This window comes from Cottoperca gobio, chromosome 10 (assembly GCF_900634415.1).
Source record: "Cottoperca gobio chromosome 10, fCotGob3.1, whole genome shotgun sequence".
Lineage (NCBI taxonomy): Eukaryota > Metazoa > Chordata > Actinopteri > Perciformes > Bovichtidae > Cottoperca > Cottoperca gobio.
Window position 1 is genome coordinate 19101234 of NC_041364.1, and position 27632 is coordinate 19128865.

Genomic DNA, 27632 nt, shown 5'->3' on the forward strand with positions numbered 1-27632 from the left:
GTTGGCATCTGCGTTTGTGATCTGTTTGATCTCAACAGAATACATTCTGAAGTTTGTCTTCATGCAAAAGCAGAGCGTGTGAGGTTCAGACATCACAGACTCTAATCTACCTCTTAAGGATTTGGGAGAAGCTGAGAGTGTTTGCTGTGAAACAAAGATTTTTTTTTCCTGTGGATTATGACGATGATATCTACTACTGCGCTGCAGGCACTACATTCTCTATTTCTGTATTTTCTCAAGCGTAGAATCTCGATGGGATTGCACAGTCATTTGTCCTGTAAAGTGTTCTCCTTATGTAACTTTACTCTCTCATTCTCTGTTATTATTGTATCTCTGACTAATATTTCTGGTTCAGACGGAGGTTTCAGAGTCTGTATTTGATACTTTCCCGTCCTCTGGGAGGAAATGCCAAAAGCTTCCTGTTTATGTTAATATTTAATGTGAAACAATACAGCTGTCTAAATCAACCCTAATCTCACTTTATGGGGAGACAATTGACTCATTGTAGCCTATGAAATTCTGAGAGACTCTCGCTAGCATCATAAATGATTGTTGTTTTTACCTTCTCTTTTTTCTCTTTTTTAAACGCTCCGTTATGTCTTGCTATCAGGAACCGGGACACCAGACACAGGTGAGAATAAGCTATTAGCACCTCCTTTTATATTCTAACACAACACACACACACATCATACACACACATCATGTGTGAAGAACAAAGACAGCAAAGACATGTCGCAAAATGCCTCACAGCACTTTATCTTGGGTTGTCTGCTGCATATTGCATAATTGTGTTGACCTGACTTCCCCTCTTCCCACAAACACACCACACCCAAAATCTGCATGTTGCAGTCGGATCTATCAAATCCCTATTTAAATTGCACTAGACGATATTACATTTGTAAATTGTAAATCGGCCAAAATGTCAAGGATTTCATGTTTCAGAGGATTACCGGGAGTCTGGTTGGAGGATGCAGCGTTCACTGACTTCCTGAGCCGGGCGAAAAGCCTGAGGCCTCGTATGGCCTCGACATCGTCCCTGGCCCCGAGCCTTGATGGTGGTGTGAGCGCAATACACCATGTCGACAGGAGATTAGACAGATGTTATAGGTTTTGTGTGTGTGTGTGTGAATTTTTGTGGATTTTTTCTGCGTGTGCGCCACTATCAGAGGTTATATCGAGCCGATTGTGTGTGCATGCTTGTGGCTGTTTGTGAGAGAGACAGGATTTATCCGAGGGAAGTTTTTTCAAGATACCATATCTCTAGTTTCCAACCATGCAAAAAGGATAACCTGGCTGTATGGGTGGGTGTGTACAATATGTCTGCAATTGTGAAAATGCAAATGTGCCTTGGATGAACAAACCGTGATAATGCGTTCTGTATAGCCTGACCCAGTGATTCCCAAGCCGTGGAACTTGTACCTCACGGGGTACTTCAGCAGTTGCCAGGGGGGGTAAGTGCAAAGAGTGAAGAGTAGCTTAACTAAGTAGATGAAATAGGAATCGAGCTTGAACAAATATGGCCAGCCAGAGACAACTAACCCGAACACTGCATGATACTAACAGTGCATGAAGACTAGTCAGCATGTGAGAAGTAGTTAAAACAGAAAAGTTAAATGTAATAGATAAACAGTTGGAATTGTTAGCTTAAAGTAATGGAAACATTGCTGAAAAAGCTAGAAGTACAACAGTTGAAAATACAGTAGTTAACTTAAAGGCACATTGAGTCGGATTTGTCGGTTGAGGTTTGTAACCCCCCCGGCTCAACGCGGGTTACGGTGCTCAACCCCAGATTCACTCACATTGTGGAACCAGCTTTGTTCTTTCGCTATATTTGCATTTTCTTAGTTTTCTCCTGGATCACACACCTAGAACATGACGGCTGATGTCGATGAAAGTATTCTGAATAGCTGTGGGTACGTCAGAATAGGTTACGTTAGGAAGCTGTGAGACTAGGAGGTGGATTCTCCTGAAGGCACTTGAGATACCCTTTTCTCACCCTGGAGGTTTCTCCTTTAGTTCCTGCTTTCCTCCTCTTTTTTTTTCCGCAGCAGCTTTTTACTGTTAGCAGCATGTTAGTGTTTCTCTTTTATTCTATACTATTGTTCTCTAAAGTCAAACGCATTAATTATTCATCAATATTCAGCTTTCAAAGCTTTCACTCCACATTCTTCCCAGCAAAGTGCCTATCAGCCAACGGGGCTTCAAAACAAGGTGTTCTCCGAGGGGAGACAATATGGGATGTACTCACTGTAAAACTGGTGTCTATTCTTCCTCTTTAAGAGTTTGAGCAAGGAGTAAAGCAAATAGGGGAGGAAGTCCTCGACAGTATTATCTGAGAGCCCTGACGGTCGATTCAGAGACAGTCAGGAAAAATATCAACCCTGATCATTGTTTTGTTGTTTTGTGTGGGTGGAAACCAAGGAAGGTTTTTTATTTGTGTGCGGTGGTTGTTGTTGTTCATTGCTCTTCAACTGGATGAATGTTTTTAATCAGTTATATGCACCATGTGATGCTTGTGGTAGCTTGAAGAGGCCCAACGCATATGATATTCTGCGTGGCACACTTTGAAACTCTGTGAATAACTCTCTTAGGATCACGTTTAAATTATGTATGTGCAGTTCAGTGCAGAGCTCTGTAAACACTTATGCACTTAATGGATTAGATGACTGACAGCACCCGTGCCTATGTGGCAGCGTTTCCTTTTCTCTAGGATGGGAGATGGTTCAGGCTAATATCAGGAGGGAGTTTTCTCTTAAGAGAGTTGGGGTTAGTGAGGGCATCACAGTCTTACATCATACAACTGATGCGCGATGATCACGGCCAGGAATTAACACAATATGACATTAATTAAATAGATATGGCATCTTTAACAAGTAACCTATGTCTAAGTAGTTTTCTCATTTTGCACACACGTGTACGTTTTGAAAAGCGTTGCATTTTCTGCATCTGCCTAGTCGGCCGTTGTTAAGTCCACTACCGGAGAGACTTGAGGTGCGTTTATCGGCAGTTGGCCAAAATTACTTCAAAAATTGGCATATCTGCAAAAATCTTTTTAATGTTTTAATTGAGTAAGACTTCGCAGAAGAACGACATTAGAAATATTTTTCTTGACATTGCAATTTCCCTTTTTGTTTTATTGAAAAATATGAGGGAGAAAAGTGCTTCTCCACGGTGTCTTTGGATTAGTTGGCAGGAAGCCTTGAACCTCGCCAACACCGGATTTCACACTACTAAGTAATTGCTTGGATCTCGGTTAGTTACAAGTGCAAAATTCTGATTTCTTCTCATATTTATTGGCGCTCACTGTTTTTCCGTCTCAATCTTTTTCATTATTATTAAAACCTTTATTTAAACGGGGAAGGCCATTGAGAGAAAGCTCCTTATTTACAAGGACGCCATAACTCTCAAGTATAAACTACAATAACCTGACGATATTAATTGTTTTGTTCTGTAACTATCTGCAGACTATATGCACAGAAGCCAAGTGTTTTCTGCATGGCTACAAGCCCATAGTGTTGGCACTCCTCCTACACAGTACAGCACACAGCTCACTGTCAATATAAGGGTAAATGAAGTCAGTTTTTCATCGCGTGCTTTCTAAAGCCTGAGGCCTACACACAGGACAAAAGACGTTTTATTACAACAGTATGAAAGGAACGTAATTATATACTAAGGTCTCTCCTCTACACAACATACTGTATTGTTGAGCCTTACGCTAAAAAAAAACTTCCAATCTTTTGTCCACTACCTTTCATAAGGTAACAATAGCAGCTAGAACAATAGACAATCATGTGCCCACATGGCTCATTTGGCTAAACGAATGCTCTGGGTTTCATTTCAGTCTGGACCTTTTGTTCCATGTTATCCCCTCTCCCTGTTATTGTCTCTCCTGGTTCCCTGTTGCTCTCAGTTTATATAGCTTATTATTTGTTTGTGTCCCATAGTAGTAAGAAATAAAATAAAGCATTTAAGATGACATTTTACAACTATCACATACAACATAGTACACATGAATATCAATCACGGAAACAACGCACGACTTATAAGCACAAACCATTCTCACTAAACTCTCAGGTCATGTCGCAGAAATATTGTATGAGAATACAGCTTTTGATAGGATTTATGAAAGCATGAATTTAGCTATTATCCCGTCTGCACATACACTTATACACAAGTGTCCTTATCTCTGGCTGACGTGCGGGCTCATTTATACCGACGAACATGTGACAAGCACTTAAAAACCTTGGCTCACTCAAAAACATTTCCACGGTATTATTGTCAGTAATTGTTGCTGTCTATAGGGGAGCATTATACAGGAGCACACACTCAACCCTGAACTTAGACGCTCTGACATCCAGTCTCACTACAGTATCTAATGTTACATATTCTAGCAGCCTTGAAGAACTGTCATAAGGTTTCTGCAGTGTGCCGTCTATTCTGAAGAATCTAGGTATAAGAGTAATGAAGAAAAGGCCGAGAACATTAGTGAGAGTCTTATCGTGTCTCTGGTTCCTGTGGCACCGTGTTCCTCTGCAACAGGCTTTCTCCTCCTCGTGTATTAATGCAAGTTGTTTTCAGTGCTTTACTGGAAAAGAAATGAATGAACATTTGAGTCAGAGCTATGAGATATTAAGCCATCTATCTTTGTTAACTACATTTCAGTAGGTAAGTATCGGTATCAGCTGAAAACAATCCATATCCTGAGTCCCTAGTTCTGGGGGATATGTTCATGTAGTATGATTGTAGTGTTTTGAAGCTGTGTTGAGATTAGCTCAAATTGGCTTCACTGTGTGGGATTATTAGTTAGCAGTGACTTCCAAGGAACATCATAATCATTGGTTACTTCATAACCCTATTAAATGTTTTTCTTAACAAACTTGCAAATACCAAATCCTGAAAATGAGATGACTGCTGTGGGCATCTGTGCTATATAAAATGGAAGATATTCGTCTTCCAGCACAGGAACAAGTTTATTCCCAGAGTCTCTCGTATGAATGCATTTCACTGGGACGACTTGATTGCCTCAAAATGCCTTTACTTCAATCGACGGTTGTCTAGCCATGGTGAATGCTGGGTGATATTTGTATTTCTGTGTCACTTTGAGTAATTAAAAAGTAATTAAACCCCTAAATGTTCTTTAGAATACTGAATGTCATTGGAAATAGATCACAATCTTTGCTTTTTAACTTTATTCTCTCTTATTGTACACTTTCTCTCACTAGCACCAGCCCCGCTCACAAGTACTACCTGGCCATGGACCCCATGGGGGAGGTTCTTTACGTGTCGGACACCAGCAGCCGCAGAGTGTACCGGGTGAGGAACCTCGGGCAGCCAAAAGATCCATCTCGCAACCTGGAGGTGGTGGCCGGGACAGGGGAGCAGTGTCTACCTTTTGAACAGAACCACTGTGGAGAGGGCAGGAAGGCCGCCGAAGCTGCACTCAATAACCCTCGAGGTAGGAGGCCATAGACACCGCATCTACTGTAACAAAGTCACTTTCTCAGTCGGCTCACAGATACTACACACTGTCGCTGTGAGCATGAATTACATTTATCGTCCCTCCAGGCTAATATATGGCGAATGTGTGATCAATACTCACAGATCTTTATTCAGTAATCTTTGGTACACCTAGCTGGAGGACCCATCTTTGACTAGTTTTCTGAAAGCAGCTCATCACGCTGACATTTTGAATAATTTATTATTTTCCTGATTTCATCAGAATAAATTCAGTTAGTCTGCAGGTATTTCATCACATCTAATCATTTCATACTTGGCAGAGTGCAATATGTTCAGATCATCATCATGGGACACACAGAAACTGCTATCACAATCTTATAAATAAGCCACTATGATAATCCCGGATATATCTTCCTCTTGGAAGTATAGTAGTTGGAAACAATGGAAATCTGTTGGGAGGGGGGTTGTTGTGCGTCATAGTGATCACATTTTTTATTGGTTTCATTAGCCCATCGATCAGTCCAAGTTGTGCACAATGCTGTGTTACAACATGTATAATTCTAGATAATATATCTGCGTCTATGAATTCCTCCCGCGTCATGCCCTTCCTGTCTGTCCTGTGTGTAAAGGACCGGGGAGCATAAAACTGGGAGAGCAGGTGGAAAAAGGGATTTCATTTTTGCTTATGGAGGTGATTCATTCTAGAAGCCTTTTAAATCTCTCCCGTACAATGTGTTTCTTTTCTTTTGTTGTTGTGTTTCTGCTGCTTTGTTTTATCGTGCAATCAAATATAATCCCTAGTTTGTTCATGAGCTTTAAAGACAGCTCAGGGATAGTGCGTTTTTCTATCCTTAAAATCACTTGATTCGGAGCCTTGGTGGTTTGGAGGCAGCAATGGACCAAGGTTTTGGTGAACCCTCGGCCCAATCTTTAAGACATTTTTTCCCTATTTTTCATTTTTCTCCATTGATGAAAAAAATACACACAAAAAAACCGGAATAAAATGAAGTGTAAAATGAAGAGAACCTGAAAGAAGCCAACAGAACTAGCAAAGTATGCGCATGTGCACTGCTTCTATCTCCTAACTGCAGCATTATATATTCTACGCTGGCCAGTCGATAGTAAATTGCAGGAGAGAGAAGACATTCTTCTTCTTAGAAAGGTGTGGCGCTCTGGCTGTAGCAGAATGGCGCAGTCCAATTATCCAGGCCCATCTACTTAGGCTGGTGTGATGCAGCAGCTCACTTATTTGCCAGGGGGATGGTCGGCTACAGGACACTGACAGGAACGTTGTCAGCGCTTTACAATAACACAAAACTTAATTTAACTTGATTGCATGCACTCAATCTAGTGGCCTACAAAAGTGCCTGTTTGTTGCATCCTAATGTAAAGAGCTGAAAACCTCTCCTTCAAAATGATCGGTTGATGGTGCTGCTGGCAGTTGCAGCCGCTACAGGGTGGTTGTTGTTTTATAAAGTCAGAAACCTGTGAATTCTTGCCCTTGTTCGGAATATTCTTCATTCTGCACTGACTCCCCACATTTTTAATTATGTTTAAATTATTAATTATTGGATAACAGGCAGAGTGAACTAATGTTCTATTTTGTCAGACAAAGGATAATTGCAGTACAACTCCATTGTGATTAGATTTATTCTCTAGATTAAAGTGCTGACTTACTTTCCCTTTTTAAAATACAAATATGTTTATATATGACATCACTTTTCTGAAGCGTAATCCCTGCACAAGTATCAATGTTATGACTGATATGACTGATTATCCTGAGTTATGTTTTGACTTTAAAAAATCATTTAAAGCTTTGATTCTCATATATTTGTGAAATAGCACTTTCACAGTGAGCCCTCATGTATTCAAATATGTTCTGGCATTAAAATTATGCGTAATTGGTTTAAAGGCCCTACTGTGTTCTGCCACAAAAGTACCCCACACTTCCCCACCAGCAGCAGCCTGCACTGTTGACACCAGCGAGGACAGATTGATGGATTCATGCTGGTTGTGCTCCGCCATCGGCTTTATTTAAAATATGAATTGATTAAACCAGGCAACACTAATGCTCCCACTCTTCAGTCGTCCAATTGTAGTGATTATCATTATTGGTTGAAGGTAATGACTTTATTCCTGTGATTTACCTTAAAAATAGTACTAATAAATGTTACAAAATGTCTGTATACAAAAGGAAATGGACTGCCTCGTGTGCCAAAATACTGCTCAAGCTTTTCAACAGCAAACATTAAGCCAAGTCACAACAGGAGAAAACACAGGTGTAAACTAGTAATCATGGCAGCGGCACATTCAGGTGTTCCAGTTTCAAGACTTTGGTATTGTGTATGTTGGCTCACTCGCACGGCTGACTGGGACACAATGGAATGAAGCCATCGTTAATGTTATTATTTGCACCTGTGCTATTCTTGCTATAACACGTCATTCTCACCAGACACAAAATACCATTTATTCAAGCACCAGTAAGAACATTTCACAGGAAACTGATCCAGATCGCTTTCAAGTGACGAATCACATCACCTCAACTGTCAACATTCAGCCGCCTGCTAGTGGCCACGGGTGGCAGGGTTGTTGTCAGAACAGATGTAGAGGCTCCAGTTGAAAAGGTAAAATGGCATGCTTAATCTAGCTGATACAAAAAAAGAAAGGTTGACAGTGAAAATCGTGCGTTGAAAGACTTTTTTTGGCTTGACCAGTGAACTATATTTGCAATGAAGCAGTGGCCATAGATAAGTGTGGTAACATAAAATATGACATCACCGTGTCAATTTTGAACAATACTATCCCCAGAACACAGAAGTAAGAACCACAACACTAAACCAGTTGAAGTCTTCATATCGAGCCCGTAGCAGAATAATTGTAAAATCAATGACAAAGCAACAGCGGACAATGGAGGCTTCACTGAGAGTAGCGTGAGTCCGAGGCAAACGCAAGAAGCCCTGAACTAATAAAATAGTGTACGAGAGAACGTGATACAGGCCGTGCTCGGAGGAAGGAAAAAAGGATGAAATGAAGGAGAAAAATAAATCAGATACCCCTCTCAGGTTTCTCTGCGTCAAGACGAACAAGAGATTCTTGCTGAAGATTTGCTTCAGCAACTTTGTGATGGCATAAAAAAGGTACAATTCATCTCACTTGCCATGGATGAATCAGCATATAGGGAGCACCTTTACGACAGAGAGAGAAGGAATTGGTGTAACGCTTAGAAAGGCACCACCCCGGTCTGATATATCACTGCATAATCCACCCGGTTCCTGTGTGTTCCTCAGGGGTGAAATGTACTCAGAAGTCACGACAACTCTGTGATGAGACACAGACCTGACAGAGGTCGCTGCGACTTTTGATGATTTTCTCCAACACAACAATGTCCGACGGCTCAGCAGAGCCTTTTCGGGCTATTCGCACAGAGCTTCAAACCTTTCAGTCTGAGCAAAAATAAATGCAAAATTTGTCTCCTGGAAAATTAAAGGAAAATGGAAGCTGTTGCATTTCTGACGGATATAACACCCTAAATCTATGACTTTAATGTCAAGCTTCAGGATAGAAACAACACAGTGACCTCATGTCTGAGGTGCATGCTTTTCAGTGGAAGCTGGAGGTGTTTAAACTTGAGAAACAATAGCGCATGCTTCACTTTTCAAAGTTTTTCAAACAAACCAAAGGAAAAGAAATCACTTTCAGAACCACTGCTGAGCTCCTGGAGAAGCTGATTGAACATTTCCAAAGCCACTTTGAGGACTTCAGCTTGGGAAAACAAGTCTCTCTGTGCATTGGAAACCCAGTCCTTGTCAGAAATGTCACATATTTCTCGATTGAAGGTCAGAGAATCTGCCCCTTGGTCAATACAACTGCTCATGAAACTGAGGTAATTGAACCGCGAGAAAAGCTGTTTCTGCTGGAAGCTCGCTGCGACCTCGTCACTTTCTGCACAAAAAGGTTCCCTGCTGAAGATGCTCCTTGCCTGGAAAAGATGGCCTTCCACATACTCCTGCGAATCAGCATTTTTCAATAATGAAGAACTCATGCTTAAACAGACTCGCTAATGAACATTTCTCCACCTGGCCATCACACCTCTTCGAAATTAAAATTGGACTTTTTTTTCTTTCTGAAAGCTCCGATATATCCGACTTGGCACTTATAATAATAATTCTAATAATAATAATAATACAGAAGTGCCTGAAAACCGAACAAACATGGGCACCTCATTTCGTGCCTGTAATTAAAATTCAATGAACTAGTGCAGTGCCCGTTGGGGATGTGCTCGTGCCGCTGCTTTTTGGGTTTCAAGTGAGTCTATGCATCATGAGTGCAAAAGCTCCCGTGAAAATTGTATGGTCTCAATAAAATCAAAGCCCCATTAAATCTGTATGCCCCAGGTTTGATGATCAATTTAGAAGAAAGTCGAAGTTAAGACCGGCCAACACCATAGACCGGGGCTTTTCAACTATATTGTTCAGGGGACCACATCTTCAGAAAGCTATGTGCCCGGGGCGGACATTTTCCTGAACTATTATCCTCAAAACAAAGGATAAGAAAGATCTACGGTGCTCACCATGAGGCCCCTGCTTACGTTTTAAAATAGAGGAGCAAACTTGAAAAGATTCATATTGGCGGGAGTGTGTAGTTTAAAACACATTTCCTGGATTTCTAAACCAACTAACCTGTTGGATTAAGTCAAGAAACACAAGCCACATTCTGTTATTAACAATTCTGTCAGTAAAACAGCGCCCCCGCCAATGCATCAGTAACCGTTCAGGCACAGAGTGGTACTGCATCACGGGAGACTGCAAGAGTCTTTCAAATGAAAATGATAATACATTCAGATAAAGTTCTGTGAGAAGTTGATGAGGGAAAAGTTGGTCAAATCAGAGACACAACAGTAACTGTAGAAAGCGCTTTGTCTTGCCGAAGTGGTGTCAGTGAAAAGAACGTGACTTTTCCCTTCTGTTCGTTTCAGAAAAGAAGTGGGGTGACTACCTGGATAGAATAAAAGATAACACTTTATCACGTGCTCTGGCGGATTATGTGTTTGCCGAATTACAGGAGATGCTTGCACACATTGAGAAAGAGATGATGAATGGAATGTTATCGGAACATTTGGTCGGTAATTAGAGCGGCATTGTTATTTCCTTGTTTCTTGTAACGGAGTCTTGCTGAGACAGCTGGCGAGCGGAGAGATAGAGGAGCGGCTTCTGCCAGAAGAGTCGGGAACATGGGAATAAATTACAATGTGATATAGATTTGTGCATATTTCTCACTTTACCCCTGATGGTCTCTTGCCGCTGCACGGTGCTGCACTGGCCCTCCGGGCACTTGTACCGTAGTGGTACGAATAGACTTCTAACGTGGTCTACAGACACATGCGCACGCACAAACACACACATCCTCGCGCTATTTTGTGAAAAAAAACCTACAGAGATGTCTCCTAGTGGCCATTAGCGGATATTGCGGTGCCGTTGTGTGTATTTTGATGCGCGCCTGCGCTAACCAAAGTGTCTGTAGCGCATGCCCTAACCGAAATCCGGAAAGGCAGACCGGGTTGTTGCAGTTTTCTACAGAACCGCTGATCCACATAACTTCACACAGGGCACTGCACACAGCAACACAATCGTCAAGTATATCAGTCCGAGAGTTGCCGAGATAATCAAAACTCAGAAACACACACACACACACACACACACACACACACACACACACACACACACACACACACACACACACACACACACAATGGGGACATATTACAACCATCCATCCCATATGATGTGAACGTGGCATCAGGTTGAAGGTGGATGGACTTGCGCTGGGAATTACTTGACCTGCATATACCGTTAACAATGAAGGGTATAATTTGTCCTAACGTGATGCAAAACAGGCAGCAGGACTGTCAGGGGGATGTCAGTCAAGCAGTCTGTGCACACCCACACAGTTCTGCAAACTTCACCTGGCTTTAACTGCCATAAATGTCTGTGCCGCAGCAGCTCGATACACTTCTTCACCACACAAAATGACCAAGAATTGCATTATTGCAAACCCGAGGGATGACGTTTGTTGATGTAATTTGAGGAAATTCTCAGTAAGAAGTGTGTAATAAAAATGCAGGAATAATTTCCGTTGTATATGACAAGGGAAATTATTTGATCTTTTTATTAAGATGACAATAATAGCCTGACTAATAGGGTAAGCATGGCTTACCTTGACTTACAGGAGAAAATGGCACTTATAGGCGCTAAACTTCAACCAAAAATACGCCTGTCGTATTAAGCTTTTCTAATGCAGAGAAATCTGAAGATTCAGCTTTGATTCTGTCGTAGCTTAAGCCCAGTTCAAGCTATTTGAATTAATGCACACATATTTGAGACATTAAGCCTGGAGTGTCGATTTAAATTGGTTAATCATTATACCCTCAGTTATTGCTGACAAGAGTGGATTCCAGTAATGTGTCTTCACTGCACTACTACTTTTTTATTTCCTTTCTTCTTCCCTGACTATTAGCTGGAACACATCTTACTGGTCTCTTCTGACTTCTGTCATCAATAAGGCATCGAAAGCTGGGGCATTGCACTGGTCTGAAGTAGTGAAATGTAGACACCTTGTGTGTAAACCCAAAGTGCAACAGTTTGGAACATGGCTTTAATGTCGAGACATGAATTATATTTAATTGAGCTGTACTTTTTATAGATAACTATTCATATTGTATATTTTCTTCAGTTGTATTTATCCAGTTTTTTAATGCTAACGATCGTACCAGATAAACTAACTAAACTACACTAATACTACTACTGCAACTTTGCATTTATATACGTTACTTTAATTGATGATTATAATATATTTGCACAATGTGATATATATATATATATATATATATATATATATTATTATTATTATTATTATTATTATTATTATTATTATTATTATTTTGGTGCAATGATCAATTTTTGGTAATATAGCCAGCTACACTTCTTCACATACATACTTACTTCTTCTCATACTTCTCACATTCTTAGCTTAAGCTTCTGCTTTCTCAAGTGAGAAAAAAAGGTGTGTCAGCAAGTTATGTCACATAACTGTCATGTCTAACTTGAATAACATGAATACTTTAGTTATATTTAGAACATGGGGCAGTTGTGCACGTCAGCCTCTTGTGGCTCGGATGAGTATTACAACAACACACACGAAGACAAATGATCCTGACAAGTCCCCAGTTTTCACATATTAAAAAAAAGGAACTTGAGGAAAATGATTCTGGCAAGACTTTTTTTCAGCCGCTTGAAAAGAAAATGAAAGAAAAAACTTTCAAGAGTTCTTAAGTCAAACACAGGAGAACAATACATTTAGATCAGACTTACTAAATGGATCACCAGACTACTCTCAATGCTTCCGAAACATTTGTAATAATTGTGTAGGTTTATACTTTTATTTAATCATAAACATATATTTCCTATTGGTTTGTATTGTGATATACAGAATATATACGGTAGAAGCCTGGCAATGATGGCTGTGAATATGAATGAGAGAAAAGGCACAAGGGGAAGAATTGAGAACAATGTCGAGGAGGAGGGAACAATATTATCTAACATTCATCACCGTCATGATGGTGTCCATAGATTGGGTAATGAGTTATAGTATGAGTTAATAATCATTATCATTAATCATAATTTAACTACCTTTCCACCACTTAGACTGAATGAAAACATTAAAAAAATGAAGTTTAAAGTGCTTTGATTGCTATGTGTCAGTGAACTCACCATGGGTGCAATCAATCCTGCGTCCTAAACCTTCACACAAGGTGAACAATGGAAGAAAACAAATCTTAAATGTATGTTTTACGGATTGTTCTGCTTCTGTGTTTCCACCACCCAGCATCAGCTCATTACAGAGCTGATATCGTATATTGTAGGCTGGGAAGGTCTTAATTGGAATAGATTGGGCTTGTGTGGGATACCTCTGCACAGACAGCATGTTCAGTCAGGAGGAAGAAGTACTCTGTTTGCTGCCCTCACCAATCACACCCACACACCTGGCCACCTCTAAGTCCCCAGGTCGCACGGGAGATTAAGTCACGGGCCTGTCACTCAGGCTACACCCACAGTCCTACATGGCCTCTTCTGTCGGTCACACTCAGCATGTGCGCGCAATGCAGTCTGACGTTGAAGGCAGACAGCCAGTCGATATCGAGCAGAGTAAACAAATGTAGCGCACAAGTGTCCCCATTCTATAAATGCCACTGGTTTGAACACAAATCAGCTCTAACGCTTCATAGCAGAACTTTTTATTACAGCTAACTTCCTGAGTTCATACCAATATATGAGAGGGAAAAGATGATGAAAAGCAAAAGAGGGAGATAAGAGAAACCCGAGATTGGAGCTGATTCCTGCTTCAATCTGACAGATGATCTGAAGACTGTTATTCTCAGTATGAAGACCCTTCTACCTCAGAACATGCTGTATCTCTGTCTTTGTACAGTAATAGAATATTCTGTCCCAAGACTCCTCCTGTTCACGCACGGTCAGGTATTTTATACTTTTTGACTCGCTGCACTTCACAGAATCTTCCGTGGCCATTGTGCTCCGACTAACCAGCTCTTATAATGGCCCTGGAGATTTCCGCCTGGAGCCCCCTTGGTTCCCTGTCATCCATCTGCCACAGCCCACACTCATCCTCCTCCCCTCACCCTCTTACCAATGATAATGAGTGGTAGACTTCACAGAGAAAAATCTGTCCGTTACTTGTATTTTATTTGAAGCCGAGGCTCTGTGATTCTTCCGGCATTGATCTTGTCTCCTGTCCTCTGGTGAGCCCCTCGCTCCAAATTAAAGCCTTCCTTCTTCTTTTCCTCTGCTCCCTCCATCCTCCATCTCTTTTCCTTTCAGCAGTAAGCCTGGTGCGACACATAATATTGGTACAACATGCCAAACAGTTGTTAAATAGTAATCCATAGTTTTAATTTAGCCAACAATGTTGCAGCACCGTTAAACCCACTGCCGTCATAGTCTCTCCATAGCGTAAACTGCAGGGATTATCTTGTGTCCTTCAAACAGTCACTTATGAATACAAGATCTAGGGCATTGTTTAGAGTTGGCTCCACATGCGCTACTGCAGTCAATTAGCTTGGTAAATAAAAGGCCTTGCTCCATTTAGGATGGATCCCATGTCTGACATGAAAGAGGCGTCGGTCCCACAGGAACCAACAGCCTTGGCTCACTTTTATGGACTCCTTCTGTTCACAACATGGAGGGGTACTTTTCGTAAATAGTAGTTGTGTGTATGTAAAAATAACCGTCTGTGTTTCATGTGTATGTTTTGACAGAGGAGTTCAGAAAGTGACTCCACTGATTGAGAGTTTACTTGTTGTTGTTTGCCATGTGCAGGTCTTATCTGTTCTGTGTTGACTAGTCCCAGACAGCAAAGCTGATATCCACAGAGAAGTGTGTGTGTGTGTCTGTCTGTCTGTCTGTGTGTCTGTGTGTGTGTGTGTCTGTGTGTGTGTGTGTGTGTACACACATGGTAGTGCGAGTGCTTGTGTCAGTCTCTCACTCCGACCCACAGGGGGCAGACTAATGCCCTTATCAGAAGCTGACATGCTGCCACCACATTCCTCCCTCTTGCGCCCGTCGGCCCCTCTCTCTCTCTCTCTCTCTCTCTTGCTCTTTCTCTCACTCTCTCTCCGTCCCCCCTCTTCTTTTCTCTCCTCTGCTTTCTTTCTGTCTCTTTCTCTCTGTCTCTCTATTCCCCACACAGACCGACACAACACATTTGTCCCCATCTCACTCTGCCCCACAGCTGCGAGGTACGCCATCGGAGCCGAGATAGCAGGGCTGGGTCGCCGAATGAAGCAGCAGGGTTTAAACCGTGTTGCGGTTATTAGCATGTTGAACAGCTAGGGAGTTTAGAAAAAAGAGCCACAGCCAGGGGTAAATAAATACGCTTCACATGGCACATTGCTTGCTTGGCCACCAACCTCAGACCACAGCAGCCAGGCCTCATGCTGTACTGTGTCTGTCTTGGCTGGTGGTTGACATTTAAGCAGCTTAGGCGAACGAATATCTTCACACATTGAGCGCCGGCCTCATTTTCAGAAATGGCTAAAAACATGGCAGTGTGCAGGGAGCGATTCCCAGTTTTGTTTCATCAGTGTGAATCAAGCATTCGATGCTGTCAGCAAGCCCATACTCGAACCATTAACTCAGCAACACCAGTCCCCTGCTTCTGTGGAGTTGTATGAGTGGTAGTGTCCTGCAATTGCTCTAATCTCTAAAGCTTGCATTTCACTTTTCTGGAATCTGCCACTTCCCAAAATGTATTTGCTGGCTGCAGCAGTGAAGTTGGAAGATCTCCTAGGGCTGTGTAGCCTCGTTGCCAGCTGCTCTGTGTTATAACTTTGGAATGAATATGCCATTGTTATTCTACCTCTGGCTCCCATAGCATTTAGTGCAGAAAGATTGTGAGCATCTCACAAAATTGAGAAAGAGAGAGGGAGAGCGGATTAAATTGATAGAGAAAAAGAGGGAGCTCGGAAAAAGAGTGAACGGAGCAAAGGAGCGCAACAGAATCAAACTAATGTGAAATTTATAGAGAAAAATAGAGAATGAGAGAAAGGGAAAACAAGAGAGTGAATGAAATGGATAGAGAGAGAGAGCTCAGTGTTTTGCATCTAAATCCTGCAGCGTGCAGCAGTCCCACACCTCATCTGCATATTAAACTGGCCCTGTGGCTGCCTTCCCTCTCAGAGGGTCAACTATCATTGTTTCTGTTGGTTTAAACAGAGCACTACTTCGCAAAACAAGGGCATCAGATAAGTCACACTATTGTTTTTTAGCTCTATGATTCGGTTTGTTTGTGAGTCCGTGCATATGTGTGCGCAATTTTTAACAGCCTGCTCCTGTGTTTCATTTCACATTGACCGAGCTTTTGTCTTTGCCCCTGGACATTCCTGCATTAATGATACACACATGAATTAATCACACAGCAAGGCAAACAGCAGCATACTCTATGATAATGCAAATTAGAGAGACGCCATTGGGTCATGTTATTTCTACCACAGCTTGTTTTTTCACTGCAGCATCCATGATAATTAGAAGATCGGCTATGGTTTTGTGCGACAGACATGCATCACTGAGCAGTAAAGGGTAGGAAAAAGCTGAAGAACTCGGAGCTTGAATGTCGAATCAAAACAGCAATCTCCTGATGTAATCTATATATTTATTTAACGCAATAAGTCAAACAAAGAAAATATTCTCAGCTGAGGACACATTTCGCGTCGCCGTTTCCATAGACCGCATGGCTCCAAGAGCCCCATCGTTGCGGTCTCACGGCTCCGCTCCAGGTGTGTCCCGAGAGTCGTAAGACATGCGGCTACCTAGAAGGAGTAGGCGTTGACCTTCTCCTCATTGGTCCCAGTTTGGCGCCTACACGCTCCTCCGTCAGCAGTCAGGAAGTGATGGTTTGTTGACCTGTTACTCTTAAAGGGGAAGTGCCCCTATTATGTTTGTAATACATAGTTGTGCAGAAAATACATAATTGTGCAGAAAATACATAGTTGTGCAGAAAATACATAATAGTGCAGAAACATATTCGTAGTGTCGTAATACATATTGATTGAGGTAGGACAAATACATGTGATAGTCTTTCCAGTGTGGATTAATGAAGATCAGGATTAATTTACCTGACAATTCCCCCTTTACACACCATTTATGGTGTGTATAATCTCCAGTAAATATAAGGCACCGAGTGGTGTACAAATTCATCATATGGTATACAAGAATACATTCATAGTGCACTTGTTTTTATTCCAGTCATAAAAATACCTTCTGTATAAAACCAAAGAACTTCATTTGTTATTCCAGCATAAAGACAATTAGCTTCAGTATAATAAAAAACACTTCCAGTAAAAGACAGTAAATATTAGTAAACTTTTAATGTCTGTATAAGATTGTAATATCTGTATACGACTGAGAGACTGTAACTACAATAAAGTCAGTGGCTTCGGTATGGCAGCAAAGAACACTTTGTAGAGTTATTCACACGAAATCATCTTCCTGGCTGTCGTGTTCCTGCTCTATATCATAGTCTATGAGTACCCCACTGTTTGATGCTGGCTCTTTGCTGAGTCGGTCAAGTCCTTTCAAAGCTCTGGTAAAGGATCCATCAGGGGCTGTGTTATTTGGGATGAAAGTACAACACAGAGCCAAACAATTTGCAGACACCCCCTTTTTCAGCTAGCACCATGTCTAATGCAATTTCGTTCTGTAATCAGGCTAGTTCTATCAAATTGCATAAATCTATGGAGAGGGGCTGATACTCGTGTACATTTGTTTTGTGATTGTGGAATCAATTAATCTCGTCATGCGGCTTCTAATTTATGGTATATAACAACATCCACATACAGTAAGTATTTAGAATCAGAATAATCTTTCTTGTCATGTAGGTTTTCACCTACAAAGAATTTGCTCTGGGTTAGCTGGTACATGAATATAAAAAATGCATAAATATTTACAAAATATAAATCGGTGGAGATAATGTACAAATTAATATTGATATAGCTATTAATGCTGAAGATACCAGTGACATGAGAACTCTCCATCTCCCGGACCGTCTTTCCATAGCATCACCAGACTAATTCTCTACCCCTGAATTCTCTGCTAATTCTTTATATAATGTTGTCAATCTTTGTAAGGCTCTAGTAACTGATCTCTCTGAAACAGTATTATTTGATATAATTGTGCAACAGGATGATCCAACATGGCACACACACACCTCCTTTCTCTGCTAGGAACACGTCTAAAGACATTCTATCATGTCAATAAGCTGGAAGCTGCTTGTTGTTCACCTTGTCCCTTAACGGCATCCCTTGTAATAATTAATAAACCTCTGTTAGATGCAATGAATGTAATTAGTCCACATTCTTATTAGTAGTTGCCCATCATAAAAACAATGAGTCAAAACCTGCTCCAATTTGATCTCTGGCACTCCCCGGGGGACTCCTACTGCATCTCTTGTGTGCTGTGGAGCTGAAGCTCTCCCCAGGTGCTGTGTTTCTCTTCAGCCGAGTTCAAGCTCACAAGAGTTTGACCTGTTGTGGGCCAAACATAGAAACACTCGACCAGTGTCATCAATGCACATATTTCAGTCTTGTGCTATTGGTTCTGTGAGTTGGAAATCTCTTAATGAGATTTTTGCAAATTGGGCTGAGTGGTTCTGTTACACTGTGCATCATTGTTAACAGACAGGTTTACTCTGTTATTGGTCCGAGTATTACTGGGACTGGGCTTAAAGCAAGGAGGGGCCTGACTGGTACACACACACACACTATATATTTACTGAGCTAGTGGTATACAGTTTACAGTCAAGCCACATATTCTTCTCCACATATCCTGTCTCCCTGCTATTCTATTTCTTACTGTAGTAACTTTATATCCTTTCCTACTGACTGCTTGGAGATTGCAGTCTTCTTGTTTTCTACCTTTATCCTAAAGTGTCCTTGTGGACCTGCTCCTAAAACCTCTGCTGCCTAAAACAAACCGTCTCTAATCTCTGGGATGCGATGAAACGATGGTGAGGAATAATGGATCACAATCATTTATTTTCTTACATGTCACTCCTCTCCGTGGCGCGGATGTGCTCCTCTGCCCACCTGATCTGTTCTGCATCTTGTTAAGGGAGAGGGACAGGTTATTACGTCACAGAAATCAAATTTAACGTGGTTGTGCAGTCTCAGGTGTACAGGGCTATTACTCACCCTCCTGTGATGACTGACCCCCATTTCACAGTCCCCTTCTAAAACTTCGGGTTGTTGAATCTTCACTGATGGTGAGACAAGCGCCCCTATGGGTACCACCTCCCTGTGTAGTCAGACTTCACCACGAAGAGGTCCAGTTTCTGCTTTATGGAGTCAGTGTCTCTCACAGGAGTGGTGATATATTTATGTGTCACCAGGATATATTTGCTCTTATTCTGTCTAATGTTTTATGTTTTTGCAGTGCAAGTACTTTGACCTGCAATTCTTACATAAAGCTTATTATCATTATTATTATCATCCTTTACACACATTACCTTATTTTACAGTTAATTTAGCGGTAAACACTTTAGCTACTGTCATAGCGTCTACTGTATGTGTTGGAAATACTTCAGCTCATTTTATACACGTCTATAATCGTTAAACTATATTTATTTCCTTCATATTTATTTAGTTCAGAATATCAGTTTCAGCACATCTGCATGGATTTTATTGGAGTCGGCATTCGGCCTTTGAATCAAATGCTATGAATATACTCTATTAATATAATACTCCCCCTTTTGAGACATGGTCAAATACCGTGTCTCAATACACACATTTATACATGCTCTTGGTCGTACTGAGTTCTTCTCTGGCCAAGTGTTCTTTCGTCAGTCGTCTCTGTCTCGTATGTAATTATTCTTAGTCCAAACGGCTTGTTCTTACTTTATAGCTGCATCTCTTTCAATATCTCTGTCTTGTGTTCTGGCGTGTTTGTCTTCTCATTTACATATTGTTGTCTACTGAAACTGGATCAGTTCTTATCATATGTGTTGTGCCTTTATATAAAGCAATATACTTTGGTAGCTGTACTGCCTTCAATAAGTCTTCTATTAGAGTGAGTAATATGTTTGTTAGTCAATGTTACCATACCTGTATGCTGTACTTGTTGAGCAAACACATGTTGAACATGCATAGTTACCGTCTGTGTAGATATTTACAACTTTGTCTTTCTTTTATCTGCATGTCTCTGTCAATGCTATCAGTTCTGCTGCTCTGCTGACAGATGATTGGGTAGAGCTTCTGCTTTTAATACGTCGGTCTGTGACACTACAGAGATCTTGTCACATTCGGATCCTCTAGGTTACTTTACATGATCTGTTATCAAACATTTCTATCTCTGGTTCCTCTTAGGGAACGTCAGTCAAGTCTGGTCTTGGTGAAGTTCCTTGTCCGTCTCTGTCGTTCAGTCATGTGATTCTCCGTCCTCAGCTGTTGGAAATAATGTAGATGGATCAAAGTTGTACATTATTCTATAGTCAGATGCGGTTGTGAAAACGAAACTGACACTGCATGTGTCACTGTTAAAGTCAATGGCCTGAATAACACTTGATGCAGAGGCCTGACCTGCCATTGAAGCTGCAGTTACTGCTCATGTGCGGTCAGGCATTGCCTTATCTACTGGGTCTAGTTGTGAAGAGTAGTGAACCACTGGTCTACTCTTATCTCCATGGTTCTGTGTTAATACTAATGTCATGAAGTCTGCTGTTTAAATAAAAGGCTTCTTATAGTCTGGTATTTCTAAAACAGATGAGTTTACCAAAACTTTATTTTCTTAAATAATTTGTCAGCTGTTTCGTTCCCTATTATCTTACAAACTCTCTTCACCATATTTCTTCCTCATGACATTTACGATCGGACCCTCAGGAGCTTCTGGCTCCCTACACTGTTTAGACTAAACTCTCAGAAGATTCTATCTCCCTACTATTCGTCTGTCGACGATTATAGTCTTTCACAAAATGTCATGAGGTTTGAATATTTTTGGGAGAGGTGGGAACGGACAGCCATCCAAGAGGGAATCACGCCGGCCTTTTACAGAGGGATACAAAGAAGCCGTGACCGTGTGTGTTAAATGAGTTATGCTGACACTTCTTGACTAAAGTCTTTTATTATTATTTATTATTCTGAACGTAATCTATCATTAGCTGGTATTTTGCGGCTCTGTTCTGTTCTAATCATTTCTGTCTGCTCCAGAATTACACAAAAAGTCTACATATCTGTCATCCACACACTTATTAAACATGTTTTCTCAAAAACATATAAGAGACAGTTTTCTACACTTTACAATTCAGCCTCCTTTAATTGACTATGATAGTGTGTGTGAATGCAGATATACAACCTGGTTCCGGAAGTGTGGATCCCCGTTGCTGGGGAGTCATGTTCTCTTGTCAGTCCTTTTTCTCACGTCAGTCCTTTTTCTCACGTCCGGTCTACAGTCTGGGGTTCTGGTTTCACCTTTTTGTTCTCTTTAGCTTTCCTCAATTCAATTGGATTTTAATTGTAATTTACCAATTTGTCTGCTGGTGCACGGTTTTAAATTTAGGTGCGCTTTAATTGCCGTCCTATAGGTGGAGGTGTTTAAATTTTGTAAAGTTTCTATAAACTTTTAGTTGTAGTCTCAATTTTGTCCACCAGAGGCATTTAGCTATCAACCGGATGTGGGTTTTTTAAATTCCCACCGGATGAAGAGAAAATGGAGGTTTCTTTGTTCTAAATTTTCTCTCCTTCCAGTTTGGAGAAAACTCGCATTTTTGGTTTTAATCACTCGGTCACTACATCACTTATGCATTTTATTTCCACCCAAAACTGCTCCAGCATAAGACTCAAGGTTTGGTTTATCACAATTTACTCTCACATGCCTCGTAACATCACATCATAGGCGGAATTAGCGACCCAGCATCACGTGGCCACCGTTAGCTGGTCCTAATCTCTGAGGCCTTTCACAAAAACGTCTCCTTCTTTCACAGTTTTCCAACTTAAAACTACTTCACATACACTCCACGGTTCTCTTTGATTTCACAACCGTCTACCAGTCAGTTAGAACAGTTTTCACCCGTTCTACAAACTCCAATGCATTAGCTAAATATCAGCGCTAGCTTAGCCTCGCCTTAGGCCTGCTTTAGTCACACTTTACTCACAACAATACAACAATACACAAATCTTTACATGTTTTACACTATGCTTGCCGCAAAGAAGATGATATACAACATCTGAGACTATGAGGCGATCGTCATCGGTTCTCACGTAATTCAGGATTATAATCACTATTCTTCTTTGGTAAACAACACTAGCTTCTAAGCCACGCTTCCCTTAAGTCTTTGAATTAAACTATACCTATCTGCCTGCCAAAGGACTTCTTTAACATTAAACTAACTAAGCTTTCTTAGCTACCTTCCTTAGGTGTTTTCGTATTAAACTATATCAATGCAAGCTTACCATAAGCTTTATCCGGTACCAGAACGGACACCCACTCTGGGATTTGTTTGAGTAATATGAGCACGTGGCCCTAACCAGACTACGCTGGAACCCTCCGTAGGCTTTTCATACATATCGTTAACATCATTAATATCTTCGATGCTTGCTCTTATCGCTTGTATTTCAACATTCAGGATTGCTTTTTATCGTTTAACAGCAGTTGTATTAGCTATGACCGTCGAACATTGTTGCTGGCATTCATTAATAAGTTTTCCTAGTCTACCTGCAGTGAATATTTGTCTTAACCGGTGTTCACCCTCACCTGATCTTTTGCACGTGCAATGAATACCAGTCAACGATGCTCGGCGATCGTTCTTCACTTCTCCTTTCGGGATGCCCACCCAGGGACGCCAATTAAAGGGTAGGAAAAAGCTGAAGAACTCGGAGCTTGAATGTCGAATCAAAACAGCAATCTCCTGATGTAATCTATATATTTATTTAACGCAATAAGTCAAACAAAGAAAATATTCTCAGCTGAGGACACATTTCGCGTCGCCGTTTCCATAGACCGCATGGCTCCAAGAGCCCCATCGTTGCGGTCTCACGGCTCCGCTCCAGGTGTGTCCCGAGAGTCGTAAGACATGCGGCTACCTAGAAGGAGTAGGCGTTGACCTTCTCCTCATTGGTCCCAGTTTGGCGCCTACACGCTCCTCCGTCAGCAGTCAGGAAGTGATGGTTTGTTGACCTGTTACTCTTAAAGGGGAAGTGCCCCTATTATGTTTGTAATACATAGTTGTGCAGAAAATACATAATAGTGCAGAAATACATAATAGTGCAGAAACATATTCGTAGTGTCGTAATACATATTGATTGAGGTAGGACAAATACATGTGATAGTCTTTCCAGTGTGGATTAATGAAGATCAGGATTAATTTACCTGACAGCAGCCACAATAGGAAGTTCTGCCAGAGATAAATCTTTCTTCCAAAACTAATGCCGAGAATATAGCTGCCAGCGGCAAATCCACAGGGCCAAGTAAAAGAGAATCAAACACAGCACACAGGTACAACGAGGTCCAGGCAGTGAGCAAGTTTTACATGATTGTAGAAGGAATTGCAGAGATATGGCCGATGTCCTGTTTGCATTTTTACTGCTGACTTTGTCACAGCCGAACAATCTGCAGTATGTGATGTAAGTTTTCTTGACACAATTGCAAGAACCTTGCTCACTACTATAAGAAACTGATAAGCCTATTCATCTGTATTGCATTGTCACACATGAGGAAGTCAATTTTGATAAATAATGCATACTGAACGCTCACTTCAGAGCACATGTTTTCATTTAAACATGTGCTGTTCATGCATGGTCTCACACGTGTGATATCTATTGAGATTGATGGAAATGTCATGTGCTCTACATACCGTATATACTACATGTAGGTTTTGGGATGTTATGTTTAGGGCTGCTGCAATTAGTTGGCGTAATTGATGACGCTAGCCGGAAAAATGCGAAAACGCTGCATCGTTTTATTTCTTTTCTTTGAGTGGGTTTCTTTTTTGTAAACCGGCTTTCTCTCTCGCTCTCAGAAAAAGCCACTTGAACAAAATCCTGCCACTTTTTTAAATATGGAGACATAACTCTTTTACTTTGTTAAGAACATAAGATAACAACATAATCGTACACCAGTTTTAAGAACTATTAGATGGCACAAAACAGCCCTTGACCCTACTAACCAGCTAGCTGCGACGCTACGCTACACTTTGAAAGAATGGACAAAATTTTGTACATATCTGAATTCATACGGTAAAATGATTGTCATCGTAACTTCCATAACTTTGTGATAAAAGTGAAATTTTGTTGAACTTTGGGTGCAAAACTTGGTATAGAAACAGCTGGCCAGCGGAGCGCAGCTACCCTCTCCACTGAAAAGGAAATTGAAACTAAATGAGACTTTTCATGTGAAAGCTCTGTAAAGGTTTTTTTCAGCACTATTACAAGGTTACACTACTTCTATGTAGTCATTATTTGCAGAATTGGTACAAATGTTGTTTTTTGGGTGAAGTCTGGAATATGATAAGACGGCTGCTTAACAGAATGAGGACACAACAAAACTGTTTACAAACTAATGGCTGAAAATGATCAAATTACATTCACTGGGCTCTTGACCTACAGTGCAGACACATCGGATGAAAGGTTTCAATACACAAAATAGGATGTCCTGATAGTGGCACCGATAACTTCACAAATAACTTTGAAAGTACTCGGAAATGCTGCATCTTCGCCGCTTAAAGTAACTAAAAAAGGTGCCCGGATTGTTTGAGCACCAAACATCTGTTAATAAGGTGAAATAAAGGCCCCTCAATATTTTTACTAATATATCCCATATATATATATATATATATATTTGTGTGTGTGTATATATATAAACCTGTGTATATATACAGTATATTTGTGTATATATATATATATATATATATATATATATATATATATATATATATATATATATATATTTCTTTTTATATATATATATATGTTTTAATATATCACCAAACTGTTCTTTCCTGGGTTTTTGGCTGAAGATGACTGAACATAGTCCGCTCAATGTCAACCTATGCATTTGATTTGACATTGACCACACTATGTTCAGTCATCTTGAACACAATTTGGTGATTAAAACACGAGTTGACGGCCTGATAGCGGTGCTAGATCATTGCATTCAGCCCAATGTCATGCAATGTCATATGGCTGGAACTTCATTGTCCAGATAAATGGATAAGACGTGTCTCAGGCTACTTTGACAAACAGGGATCCATCTCAGAAAGTATCTTTACTACATCCTAATCACATTTGGTCAGAGGAGGACTCTTAGATATTCTGGGAGTAAACAGTCAGCCCGCTGCCAAGATTTGCTCAGGACCAAAGAAAATATAGTCAATGGGTTTAGTAGAGGCAAATTTATGCTGACTTAAAACGAGGCTCTAACTGTAAAACGCCTGTTATTCAAGTAATGTATTATGTAGAACACTATGCAGACTGACAGATACCTTGTTTGTAGTCAGAGTGTGTAGGGTAGCTTCAGAGAGATTACTGAAGCTCACTGTGTGTGTAATGAAGCCCTGAGTCAATAAGAGAAGCGGGCTCAAGGCCAAAGGCTGAGCCTGTGCATCAAAGGTGCAACGTCGGTGTGCATGCTTGCTTTTGATTGACAGTCAGTTGGTCCCTGGACCTAATCTGCTTCTCCCTGTGAAGGGACACAGAGTTAGTTATGGGTACCTTGTTAAAGGTATGTCAGGTTGGCAACATTGGTGCCATCATGGGAAATGTGACACCCGTGTCACTTTAACTGGTCGAGATGGCCACTGCTGGCAGCTGGCCTGTCAACCTCCACAGGGAACCTGGCAAGCTGTCAGGAGGAGTGTAGCTTTGCCACTGTGGAGGAATAAATTGCATTTACTCGAGGTGAATGCCCAACACACACGCAGACATTCAGATGGAAGCGTTTGTCTCGGTTCGGGGGGGTGAGGGGCCTCTGATGAGGGGAAAGATAGTGAACTTGTGCCCATGCAGGTTGTTTCTACCTCGATTCTTAAAACACACTGACAGAAAGATGAATACATAGAGTGATAATGGCAGGCACAGTTCAGCTTGGCAGGCCAATTGGACATGCCTGTGTGAGAGTGGGGATGGGGGGGGGGGGATGGGAAAACAGAGCCAGTAAATGATTGCACATGGGTACCATTATCACCTGCAGCGCTCCAAGAGACCAGTGGCCAGACCTCTTTTCAACGAAGCACGCACGCAATCCTTTTGGAAAATGTGGAAGAGAAAATCTGAAGTGGTAAACTCTCCGCGATAAAGACTGTACTGAAGTTGCCTCTGGCTGAGTCACTGTGATGTCTTTGTACGTCTTTCGCGAAATGTTGTTTGGTTGCAAGTTGCGCTTAGAGATTTGTCATCTATAGGAGATTAGTACGTCTTTTCTACTTGTGGTAAAAACATTTGTTTCCTCCCATCTGATACCATTTCCTCTTTCTACCATTTCAGGGCCTCACTGGCTTGTTGTGTGTGATGGTGTGTTTGGTGAAAAGAGCCTCTATTGATAGGCCTCCTTGTGTTTGTTTGATGTTCTAAACAGTGCGACATAATCTGCAGACGCTCCGCTCTGATCCAAACCTCTCCGCCTTTCATGGAGCTTTCTAGTCCAAAGCATTTCAATTGCTTTTATAATTGAGTTTGTCTGCTGCCTCTGTGATTGCTTTGGATCTCTCTTTTGCTATCAAACAAGGCAATTACTGCCAAGTCGCATATTTAAAAAAACAAAAAAAAAGTTTATCGGCACAAAAATTAGCATGCAACTATTGCAAAATCTCCTTCCAGTTTTCCGCATCGCTACGATGTCTTGTCTCAGCATACATGTGTAGCCGGGAACTAACAGTTAAAAAAAAAGAAAAAGACAGCTATCAATAATTAATTAATTCGGGTTAATATGTTAACAAACTTATAGTGGTTGATAATTAGATGAGCCACAGTGTCTGATTCAGACTTAATTACTAAGCCACTGTCTGTTCTGTGGGGCTTTAATGAATAATTAATTACAAGAAGCATGAATTATTAGTGCTTACCAAAGATCTTCCAGAAATACACGCCCGTCCTTGTTTATGGTGCTATCTTGTATTGATTGATGATAAGTGTTTGATTGGGGAAAATAAGAGCAGCTCTTGTGCTACAGCACTGCAGTTCAAAGATATGCATGTCACAGATCACAGAGCTGTGTTTGAAGCAGTATCTATGTGCAGAATCCCAGTGTGTGATTGCTGGCAGCATAATCAATTACTAGTCGTGACTGTCAGGTTTTTAATGCAGGTGTGAAATCATACACTCTGAGAGACACACACACTCCTGCAGTCAAACACGTGCACACACGACATCAGTATGGTGCACAGTGCCATTTCACAGTGCTAAGATTGAGTGAACAGGTTTATTTCCCCCCCCTTTAGTGCACATGGGCAACCTCAGTGTCTTCAAGAAAGTTTTGGGCCTGTGTGTGTGGGAGTGTGAATTTCTCATCTGCAGACACTCTGATTTATCCGCTCTATATTTGCATATGCGCACAATGTGATTAACTGCCATGCCTTATCTTTTTGCCTAGCTACTTCTCTCGCACGCATGCATGCACACACACCCA

The 27632-nt window shown here is 41.1% G+C and overlaps 1 protein-coding gene across 1 annotated transcript in view; it reads left to right on the forward strand.

Moving 5' to 3' along the window:
• tenm1 (teneurin transmembrane protein 1) overlaps window positions 1-27632 on the forward strand; it is a 180377-nt gene that overhangs the window by 122618 nt on the left and 30127 nt on the right. Inside the window, exons 21-22 of the mRNA XM_029440996.1 lie at window positions 611-631; window positions 5223-5455. Coding sequence (XP_029296856.1) covers window positions 611-631; window positions 5223-5455 — 254 coding nt within the window. The remainder of the gene's footprint in view (window positions 1-610; window positions 632-5222; window positions 5456-27632) is intronic.